The sequence below is a fragment of the Trichosurus vulpecula genome, chromosome 2 (genome assembly GCF_011100635.1).
Source record: "Trichosurus vulpecula isolate mTriVul1 chromosome 2, mTriVul1.pri, whole genome shotgun sequence".
NCBI lineage: Eukaryota > Metazoa > Chordata > Mammalia > Diprotodontia > Phalangeridae > Trichosurus > Trichosurus vulpecula.
Window position 1 is genome coordinate 70,885,688 of NC_050574.1, and position 11,195 is coordinate 70,896,882.

An 11,195-nucleotide genomic window follows, 5' to 3' on the forward strand; every position below is an offset into this window, starting at 1 on the left:
GAGGCATCTGGCCTGGCCTGGGCTGCAGCACCTTTGGTATGGGTCCAACCCGATAGCAGCATTCTGTCGTGGCCAGTGGTTGGAGCAGAGCCCCACACCCCCCCATACCCCTTGCACTCAGTTTTGGGGCTAAGAGAAAGGAACTCCTGCAAGCTGGTACCCTGGACTGGGGCCCCTGCATGAAGTGGCCTGCCAGGGCCCATTCAACATACTGCCCAAGAGGCAGGCACCTGGCCCTCGCTGAGACAAGGAGTCAAGAGGCCTTTTCTGCATCATTCCCAATGCTTCTGCTTTTATTTGGAAAGGAAGTTGCAACAACGGCGTAGATCCGATAGTTCTCCCGGTAACTTTTCTCCTCCTCCTCCCCCAGGTGTGTGCTTCTGGGGTCTATCTTAATTTACTTTAGTTAAACACCTGTCGTATAAAAATTCACATCGGGTGTGATAAATGGGAGGTCTGAATGAAGCCCTTGGTTCCATGAAGGTCTTTTAAGGGAAAAGAGAAAGGGGTTGGGGGTGAGTTTTATAGGATAAGCAAATGTAAAGTGTAAAATATAGATCACCATTTTAGAAGCAGACTGTGGGTTTTCTTTCTCCCCGGCTTTATTGGGGAGGACTTGCTATTGCTTTTATCAAGTGTTTGCTAGCCATGGATGCCGACTAACTTCTTCGATTGAAGGCCGGAGGATCATGTCTGGTTCTAGGAGCCTCTTGAGCAGGTCCTGGCATTCAGCCGAGATGCCCAGGTGCCCAGGGAAGGACACCCCCTTCTGCTGCTGCCACAGCATCTTAGGGATATCTGTGTCATCAAAGGGCAGGCTGGCGCACAGCATGACATAGAGGACCACGCCCATGCTCCAGACATCGCCCTTCTTGCTGTCGTGGGGGATGCCCTGCAGCACCTCTGGGGCGGCGTAGGCTGTGCTGCCACAGAAGGTCTGGCTCAGCTCCCGCCGCGTCTTGGGCAGTACCTTGGCAAAGCCGAAGTCGGTCAGCTTCAGGTTGTAGCCCTGCAGCAGGGCATTCTCACACTTCAGGTCTCGGTGGGCCACGCCACAGCCGTGGCAGTAGCGGATAGCCTCCACCAGCTGGCGGAAGAGCGCCTTGGCCCGGCTCTCGGGCAGAGGCCCACCGTGCAGCACGCAGTCAAAGACATCTCCCCCCTCGGCCAGCTCCATCACCAAGTAGGTCTTACCGTCGGCCGACTCCAGCATCTCATACACCCGGATGATGTTCTTGTGATCCAGGCTTTGGACGATCTGGAGCTCGCGCGGCAGGAACCTCTGGATAAATTCTGTGGGGAAAGAGAACGAGGGGAGGGCAGTAAGACAGGATGGTGACACACACAGGACACGGATGTGCAATCCCTGTTGTGTTGCCCCGACTTCATACTGTGCTTGCCTAGAGATGGGCTCTCTTCAAGGTTTGTCTTTCCCTGGTTCTCACTGCTTCTGCTTTCCAAAGCCTCTCACCCGTAAGTCACTGGGGAGGACCACAAGTTATACAACCTCTCTAAGCCTCAAATTTCTTAATCTGCAAAATGGAAGCTTCTTGCAACTCTCAAATTTTATGCATCTAGGAAAGCAGCACTGAGCAGATGGTCCCCAAATCGTCCCAACTCTGCCCTGGAACTAGCTGTGTGGCCTGACAAATGACTTCTCCTCTCTGGGAGTCTTTCTCATCAGTAAAATCAAGCGGGGTTGGTCCACCTCTAACCATCTATGAGAGTCCCTGCCCTTCCTACCTTACAAGGTGGTTAGGAGGTTCAGCCTGGAGGGACCTTGGCCCTGGAAAGCACTTTAGAACCCGCCTGTAAGGTCCTATATAAATGTAAAGTGGTGGCATTAGCCCAGTTTTATAGATAGGGAAACTTGAAGGAGACAGTAGACTGATCCCAAGGTTATACACGCACACATTTATCCTTTATCATTGCTTCAGGACCAAGCACCCGTACCCGATTCTTTTCCAGGCCTTGTCCTGCCCTTCCATTTATTGCTTCCTCAGGCCGAGGGTACCTCTGCTTCTAGGACCCTTTAGAGCACAGGGCCCCTTGGCCATGAGCTCGACACACATGATCGGATGCACTAAGGGTCGAGAGGAGCTGCCACTGTCTGGTAACGCAGGAGCCTCACGCCACCACGTGCATGAGCAGAAGAGCTATACAAAAGGAGCCAGCCCTCCTCCCCACTCCCCTCCCGGGCTGCCCTTGTCCAATTTTGTGCACATCCATCCCCCGCCTCGCTCCCTCCCATCCCGTGAGGCAGGAAGCCACGGCTCGAGGCCCCTGTGCGGTGTAGGGGCTGGAGGATCAGAGTGCCGACTCACTCCCCTCGCCCGCCCTCCAATGGGAGTCCTCCGACAGGCGCAGGTGAGGGAGAGAAGGCCTTTTCTCACCTTCTGGCCCTCCCATCTTGTCTATAATTTTAACTGCCACTTTTCTTTGATGTTTTTTGGAAAATGCTTCCTTCACTTTTGAATAGGTCCCTTCCCCAATGGTCTTGCCCAGCTGGTATCCATTGGAGAGCAGAAAGTCCTCCATGCTGTCTCCTCCTTCCTTCCTTCCCCGTCACCGCCTCAGCTCATCCTGCCTCTGCGAGGCAGCTCTACTCCACCATCGCCCTCTGCCCGCGCCTCTCCCCCCCAGGACTTCATCCGCAGCCGCCCCCAGCGCTAGAACATTCTCCGTCTGGACACAGCCGCGGGTGGGGGAGGGGGCGGGGGCCGGACATTTTTAAGCTCGGGCCCCGATTATGATGTAAACTGATGTTGCACAAGTGACCCAGGGGTGGGGGGTGCGGTGCTGCCCCGGCTACCAAAATGGGCAGTGCCCCCCACCCCCGCCCCCTCGGGCCCCGCATTGTCACCATCGCCCGGCCAGCGGAGAGCTGCGGCTGGGCCAGCCCGTGCCTCGGTGGGCGCCTGCAAGAGCAAGATCGCGGGCTGCCGCCGTCCAGCCGGGGCCGACACCGAGCGGAGTCCAGCCGAGCCGTGGGAACGCCTATGCCCGACTTAGAGGACGCTCGGCGCCCCAACAGTGTGCACAGTCCCGGGCCGGCCGCCCCCGGGGCCCCGCGTCCCTCCCGCCACGACCCGCCGCGGCCCGCCCGAAGCGGCGGCCCGACCCGCGCCGTCTTGCCCGAGCAGTGAGGGTTCCCCGAGAGGAGGAACGCGCCCGGGGCGGGCCGCGGCCCCCAGCTACTGTGAGGTCAGCGCGCCCGCCCCGTGGGTCACAATGCAGCCCGCGCCCTCGACGGCCCGCTCCCGCCGCGCGCCCCGCCCCGCTGCACCAGACACCTGCCCGGCTATCCCTGGACCAGAGCGTCCTCCCGCGGCCAGGGCTCGGGCAGCTGTTTCCCGCCTGGGACCGGCTCCGGCCTCCAGCAGGTGAGAATCCCGGGCCGGAGCGGGCGGGGACGAGCCCGGGGCAGTGGACCGAGGGTCGGGGCTGGGGCTGAGCGCAGCGTTGCTCCCTGCAGAGCTTCCCGGGGCCCGGACATGAGCGCCCAGGAGCCCCCGCAAGGTCGGAGATTCCCCATTGAGGCCGGAGACTCCCCCGGCCTGGCCGCAGCCCCCGAGCCCCAGGACAGCGCGGAACCCGTTGCTACGGAGCACACCCCGGTCAGGTGAGGGATAGAGGGGGCGCCTGTGGCTCGCCCCCCCCACCCCGCCCATCATCCCGTAGGACTTAGGGCTGGGGGGGGAGGGGGAGATCATTTAGGTCCACCCATGCTCACGTCCCTGTTTGGGAGATGTAAAAACTGAGACCCAGGGAAGGGCTAGGCATGGAATCAGGATTCGAACTTGGACCTCCTGACTCCCAAGTGCAGCGGTACTAGACTCTCCTAGGCCTGAAGGTTCTAACCTCCAACTTCTACGCCCCACCCCCTCCCCGCTCCTCCCTCGCCCCCTCCTCAGCAGGCCGCTACGACGCTGCCCCGGCTGTCACTGCCTGACGCTGCTGCACGTGCCCATCGACGTCTACCTGGCCATGGGCGGAAGCCCCCGGGCCCGCGCCACCTGAGTGCGCCTGCGCGGCGGCTCCGAGGGGGCCGGGCAGGGGCGGGGCCGGCCGCGGGGACACCGCGCTGAGGTCGCGCGCGCCGAGCACGAGACAATGATGCACATTTTAAAATAAAAGAATGATGCACATTTTAATAAAAGCACAGCTTACACTGTTCTTTACACTCCGGGCTGGCTGCATGTGTGTGTGCGCGCATCTGTCCGTCTGTCCTTCAGCCTGGCCGGCCGCCCCTGAAATTCAGTGCAATGCCGTACAACGTTTAGTGAGCTCTCACTGTGTGCAGGGCTTTGTGCTCGTTGAGTAGGATGCCGAGGCAAACACGTGAAACGGTCCCTGAAGGAGCTTGCCAACCGAGGCGGGGTGGGCTTGAGAGACTATATTGGGGGCGCCGTAAAGAAGCAAAGCCTGTATAATTGGAGGGAGAAGAGAGCGCTGGCAATGCAGGGTAATTATCAGGGAAGGTTTCCTAGCAGTGGTAGCACCGGAGGGGATCTGCACCCCCCTTCCCGCCCCGCTTAGAATAGAGGTTCTCCAATATGTTGGGGGGAGGTGGAGGTGCCCTTAGGGTCTCCGAGACCCTTTCAGGCAGTCCGAGACTCAAAACTATTTTCATGATGATACTAAAACCTAATTCCTCAGAAGGGTAAATATTGATAACTATAACCCACACAAACAAAAGCTGGGGCGGGGGGAAAAGACCCACAATAATTTTTAAGAGTATAAGAGAGTCCTGAGACCAAAAAGTTTTAGGGCGTCTACCTCGGAAGATAAGGAGAGAAAGGAGGAAGAGGATTCCAAGCCTGGGACACAGCCTGGACTAAAGCATGGAGGGAGAGGGAGGTGCTGAGGAACCAGCCGGTCAGTGGGGAGGTAACTGAGACCTAATATGAAATAAAACAAAGTAGATGACAGTCTTTTCTCTTTTTCTGCTTCCCTCCCTCTAAAACCTTTTTTTCATTTTCTCTTCTTTCCCTCCATTTCTTCTGGTTTTCCTCCCCACACCTCTGAGCCTCAGTTTATCCTCCTGTCAAATGAGAACTCTAAAATTCCTTCCCACCCAAAACCCTGTGATCTCCCTCCCTTTTCCTTTCTTTCCTTTCCACCTAGTTCTTTGTGCTCTGGGGGTCACAGGAATCAGACACAGATGCTGTTGTCTCAGATGGTATAAATCCCAGGAAAGGGGGATGACTCAAACTCAAAGTCCAGAACTGGACAGGACGTTAAAGGTTATCTACCCTGCCTCTATCTGAAAAGAGATCAGGCTCCACAATGTACTCTGGGGAAGAAAAAGAGAGCACATTCAGCTAGGGGAAGGAGGGGAGAGCTTAGAGAAAGCTTCTAGATGGTATGTAAGTTGGCCCTTGAACTATGAGCAGGATTAAGGATGTGTCTCTTCTGACGGTATTTTTGGAAATAATCGAACAGATAACGAAACCTCCAAACTATAGGCCAGTGAACTTGATTTTGATTCTTAGTAAAATTCTAGAACCTGTTCACCTAGAAAAGGAAGTGGTCAGTCATTACAAAGGACCAGACCACAGTGAAAGCCTGACTAACCACATTTCCCCTTTTGACCAGAGCTATTGGACTGGTAGGACCAGAGGAATACTTTGAATAAATAGCACAGCATTTGACAACGTCATTATGGACTAGAAGGTAATATGATTAGATCAGTTTGGAACTGGTTGAATAGAGTGACCATCAATGATTTGACCACTTTGACCCCAATAGGAAAGTCTCTAGTAGCTGGCTAGTGGAACATTTAAGGAATCTGCTTGAGTCTGTGCTCCCTTATATTTTAATGACCCAGATAAAGGCATAGATTTCATGCTTATCACATTTTCAGAAAGCACAAAACAACCTACCAGATGACAGATGCATGATCCAAAAATATGTTGACAGGTTAGAACAGTGAGCAGTCATACTTATATCAAAAGGTGGGGAGTATATATTGAGAAGTTGTGTTAGTTTTTTCATGTAAAGCAATGTAACTGGCATATATCTAGTTGTAACAAAAAAAAAAGATGGTGGTGATTGTCAATGAGATGAATGCAAAGTTCTACACTTAGGTTCAAAAAATCAATGTGTAAGAGCTTAGGTTTATCTAATACTTTAAAGTTTACAAGATTCTTTAGACCTCTTCTCTCATTTGATCCTCACAACAGTCTTCTGACATATTATCCACATTTTATTGATGAGAAAAATAAAGCTTAGAGAAGTTAAAACTTGCCCAATTTAAAATTTGCCCAGAAGATATAACTGTCTTCCAAGTATTTGAAGAACTCTCTTAAGGCAGATTTGAGGCAAACAGGTAGAAGTTGCAAAGCTATAAATGATGTAGGTATCCTAATTTAATATAATTGTAACAATTAGAACTGCCCCCCAAATAAAATAAGCTTCTATGCAAAAATATTTATAGTGGTACTTTTTGTGGTGGCAAAGAACCGGAAATGGGTGCCTGCCAGTTGGAGAAATTATAAAGCAGATGATTTCTGAGAAACCTGGTAAGACTTGTGTGAACTGATGCAGAGTGAAGTGAGTGGGACCAGGAGAACAATGTATCTAATAACAACATTGTAAAGACAAGTGGCTTTGAAAGACTAAAGAACTCTGATCAATGCCATGGCCAACCATGATTCCAGATTCTAGAAGACCAGTGTTGGAGCATGTCTAATGTAGGAATTTGTTTTGCTCAACTATTCATATTTGTTACAAGGGTTTTGTTTGTGTTTCTTCAGTGGACAGGGGAGATGAGAGAGAGTGGTGGTTATAATTGGGGGCAAAATTACAAGAAAATGAAGTAGGTTGCCTTGTGAGGGAGGGACTTCCCCATCTAGAGGGAGAGGTCTTCAAACAAAGTCTGAATCATCCTTTGTTAGAGGTGTCAAAAGAGGGGTTTCTTTTTTTTGAGAGGGAAGGCAGGGCAATTTGGGGTTAAGTGACTTGTCCAAGGTCACACACAGCTAGTGTGTCAAGTGTCTGAGACCAGATTTGAACTCAGGTCCTCCTGACTCCAGGGCTGGTGTTCTGAGGCTGAATCATCCTTTGTTAGGGGTGTCAAAAGGGAGTTCCTCTTTAAATAAAGGTTCAGATTGATCATTTCTAAGGTCCATTTCTGCTGTGAGGTTCTGTGACCATCTCCCTCTTACCTCCTTTCAACTTTTCTATTTCTCGTCTTGCCTGTTTCTTCTATCCCTTTTCCATTCCCACCTTCTCTTCCAAGTCCTTCCTTCAGTCCTTTCTTCGTGCATATATTAAGTCCTGGACAACAGAGATCCAAAGGCAAAGACAATCCCTGCCGTAAGGAATTTCCCTTCTCCTTCTTTCCTCCTCCCTTATCTCCTCCCATCTCTTCTACCTCTTCTCTTCCATTCCTTTCTTCCATCCGCCTTCTCTGTCTTCCCCCTTTTTGTAATATCTCACTCTCCAAATTTCTCTCCTCTCTCTTTACCTTGCCCTAGATTCAAGTGAACTCTTCTGTCTTTCAGCCCTTCCCTTACATTTCCCAGGATTGAGATGTGGAGTTGTCTGACCTAGTATTTGTGTTCCAAGATGGGGCAAGACATTTGGAAGGACTCAGAGGGGTGAGGAAGAGAGACCTAGGAGGGGAGAAATATCCCTCTGTGACCACAGTGGGGCGATAGGGAGCCAGAGAGCCCAGTCCTATGGGTCGCACCAGCCTGGTGATGTCATATCCCCAGGGGATTCCCTCCCCAACCTCTCCTCCCCCCCAATCTACAAACTTCCCAGCAGTTTAGCCTGGGGCGGGAGGGGGGGGGAGAGATGTTGGGGTGAGAAAGGACCTAGACCAATCAACTGAAGGAATGGGGAACCTGGCCCAAGAAAGGGGCTGGCCGAGGTGATCCCCGGAGGAGGAAACTCCCCTCTCCCCAGACCTGAGTTGGAATCTTCAGGACTTAAAGATGTAATAATCACACAATCACTATCTTCCAGAACCCGAAAAACACCCCTCCCCCTCCAAGAGTAAAAGGTGAGCTCTTAGCATCAGTGCCAGAGCAAGAGAGGTTCCTTGTAGCCCAGTCCAGCCCAACCCCTGATCTGGACCTAAGTGTTCTCCTCTGGAGAATGGGGAGATGTTCTGAATGACCCTCAACCACCTCAGCCCTGGAAACTCCATCTCCTCCCTTCCCTTCCCTGCTCCCCCCACACAAACATGCCCACTTTCTCTTTCATGTTGTCACTGCCTGTATTTCTCCCTGTCCCCCAGTCCTCCCTAGTTAGAACCCCCCCCTGCTCTTTTCTGACTAGAGACCCCCATTTCTAAATGGGGGGCTGCACAGATGGAGGCTCAGTTACCATGGTAACAGCAAGGAAAGGGGTTTCTGTGTCGCCATAGCAACTTCAGACGTCAGACCTGTGCCCTTTCCTATCACCCACTGAAGGGAGGTAGGAGGGAGGGGGTGGAAATGGAGGAAGGGGGTTTTAGGAGAAGGGGAAACAGGCTGCCTCTTCTCTACTCATCCCCAGCCATCTGCAGCTGGGGGTCGAACCCAGATTTTCCTTTCTAACTCCTCAAGGCTGCAGAGACCTATATATACTTCATTTCCCCTACCATCCTAGAGGGTCCCTGGGCTCCTGCTTCCACATTTGCTCAATGAACCCAAGGTACCCCTTGGCCTAGAAAGAGATGTCCTCTTACCCCCACTTTGGGAGGAGATTTCAAGGTTTTCCTGTGTTAAGGTCAGGGGATCTAAGGGTTTGGGTTCTCAAGGCCAAAAGTTCTTAATTAACAAGAACCTTAGATCTGGGGAGTCTGGAAGCACATTTAGGGTTGAAGGATCCAGTGTCTAGGGTCTCAGGGTCCAGGAGTATCAGGGTTGGGGTATCTCATTATTGGGGTGGGGGTCTGAGAATCCAGAGGTTTCAGAGTCTGGGGGTTCTCAGGTTTGAGGTGGCTCTGCCTGGATGTCATATAGTTGGATTGTTGTTCAACCGTTTTTCAGCCATATCCTACTCTTTGCAACCCCCTTTGGGATTTTCTTGGCAAAGATACTGGAGTGGTTTGCCATTTCCTTCTCCATCTCATTTGACAGATGAGGAAACTGAGGCTTGCCCAGGGTCATATAGTAGTAGGTGTCTGAGGCCAGATTCGAACTTAGGAATATGAGTCTTCCAGACTCCAGGTCCTATCCACTGTACCACCCAGCCACCTTTTATAGTTATATAGAGTAGCTGCTCAACATTACTTGACTAGAGGGTCTCAGAATCTGAGTAGTGCCAGGGTTCGAGAGTCTTGGACTTTAAAAGGTCTCAGGACATCAGTATGGTACAGTTAGAGTATCAGGAGATGGAAGTAATAGAAGTCTGGGGGTCTCAGGGGCAGGGGGTCTCTGTGTCATGGGTCTTGGGTTTAGTGGTCATAGGGCTGAAGGTCTCAAAGTCTAAACATTTCAGGATTGGAAGTTTCAAGGCTAGGGGAGAGTCTGAAAGGACCCTTGTGTTTCCAGGGGGTCTGGGTTGGAGGTTTTCAGGGTTGGGAGTATTGAGCATTGGGGGTCTCAAGGTGTGGGGTTCCTAGGATCAGAATATTTCAGCGTGAAGAGTCTCAGGGTTGAAGCACTCAAGCTGGTTGGGGTGCGTCTCAGTCCCAGGGGTCTCAGGATCAGAGATTCCCAGAGATGTCACTCAGAGCAGAGCGTGGGGAATTTCCAATGTCTGAGGAAACCCAGGAGCTTCTCTCCACAAAATGCCATTGTATCCGGAGCCTCAGGCTCAACTTCCCCTTCCTCATCTGCCCTGTTTCCTCCTCCCACACCAGGGCCTCACTATACAGCCTTCTACCTCCCTAAGCTGCCACCTCCCCTTCTAGAAAGTAGGGAGGGGAAGAGAGGGGGTAAGAACCAGCATCTGGCTGACGGGTAACTAGCAGCACCAAATATTCTAGCTTCTGAATTTTATGGGACATTTCTGAATTATTTCTGGGGATGGATCTTCATAAACCTTTAGGATTCATGTGTAGAGATCACTCAGTCAACAAACATTTAATGAATGCTTACTTCATAAGTATCCCTGTGGTTAATCTCTTAAAGTGAAACTTACCCCTCTCCCATCATCTAGGATTTCAGAACCCCTAAAGATCTCTCCTTACCCACAAAGACCAGGCCCACTGGTTCCTCCCTGGCCAAGGAAGCTAGGCACCCCAGAGCGAGCTCCATCCTACCTGATGCTCTTTTCCCTGTCCCCTAGTGCTCTTTTCCCTGTCCCCATATCCATCCCCTCTTCCTTCCTTACAGTCTCAGAAGAGTGTTCTGATCCCTTCCCCCACTCCTCCTCCCTTCCTACCCTCTATCAGTGATCTTCCTGTCCTTGGGCACTTCCCTATCTGCCTTAAAACAAGCTTAGTTCCTCCCCCAGCCTAAAAACAAAAGGAAAGAGGCAGAGAGGATGTGATAAGGGCATAAGGATGTGAGCCTCACAGCCCCTTCTTCACTGCCCCATCCGGGCTTTCTCCCCTCAGGACCATCAGCTCTCCTCTCCTCTCCTCCCACTTGCTCAGCCTCATCTCCCATCTTCACCCCTCCTTCGTGGCTACCTGTTATTACCTCTGTCTCTTTTGCCAAACTCCTTTTTTTTTTTTTAAAGACTCTGTCCCCTTTAAATGTTACTATAGCTCCAAGGTTCTGTCCCCAGTCTCCTGCTCTTAGCTCTTGGCTCTCTTTCCACTCTGAGCTCTCACCCCTGGTGTGCTTACAGCTCTCACCTATACAACGTGGTCTCTGATCCTCACCTCTTTCCCCAAGCTCCAGTCCCACATTTTCAACTGGCCCCTGGACCTCTCCCCCTGCATCTCCAATTCATTCTATCCAAAGCTGAATTCATCTTCCTCAAGGAGCCTCTCTCCCCGTCCCCACTTCCCTTTCTATCCACTGCTTCCTCTGTTCTCCCAATCACCCAGGCTTGCCACCTCTAGGTCACCTTTGTTTCTTCTCCCTTGGCCCTGGATCCCCCATCCATTCAGTTACCAAGCCCTTTAGAAGTCTCTTTTAATAAGGGAAAGCACCTCCAGAAGAACAGTTTCCGCTATGACTGCAACATTGTAACTAATGTTAAGGTGGAGGGGATACGAAATCCTGTTCCAATGCAAAGGTTAATGTTAGTACCAAACTGCACATCCTTCCATTCCATTCATATTTTTCAAGCAATGTACTTCGTAA

The 11,195-nt window shown here is 51.8% G+C and overlaps 2 protein-coding genes across 2 annotated transcripts; one reads left to right on the top strand and one right to left on the bottom strand.

Moving 5' to 3' along the window:
* Positions 1-631: 631 nt before the first annotated feature.
* Positions 632-2,538, bottom strand: TSSK3 (testis specific serine kinase 3). The gene is made up of 2 exons (XM_036745692.1): positions 2,394-2,538; positions 632-1,293 (listed from the first exon to the last, which is right to left on the bottom strand). The coding sequence occupies exons 1-2, from the start codon at positions 2,536-2,538 to the stop codon at positions 632-634; spliced, it is 807 nt and encodes a 268-aa protein (XP_036601587.1).
* Positions 2,539-3,231: 693 nt separating this feature from the next.
* Positions 3,232-4,021, top strand: FAM229A (family with sequence similarity 229 member A). Its single transcript, XM_036743219.1, has 3 exons — positions 3,232-3,383; positions 3,476-3,622; positions 3,918-4,021. Exons 1-3 carry the CDS (start codon positions 3,232-3,234, stop codon positions 4,018-4,020), a joined length of 402 nt encoding a protein of 133 aa, XP_036599114.1. The 3' UTR covers position 4,021.
* Positions 4,022-11,195: the final 7,174 nt, after the last annotated feature.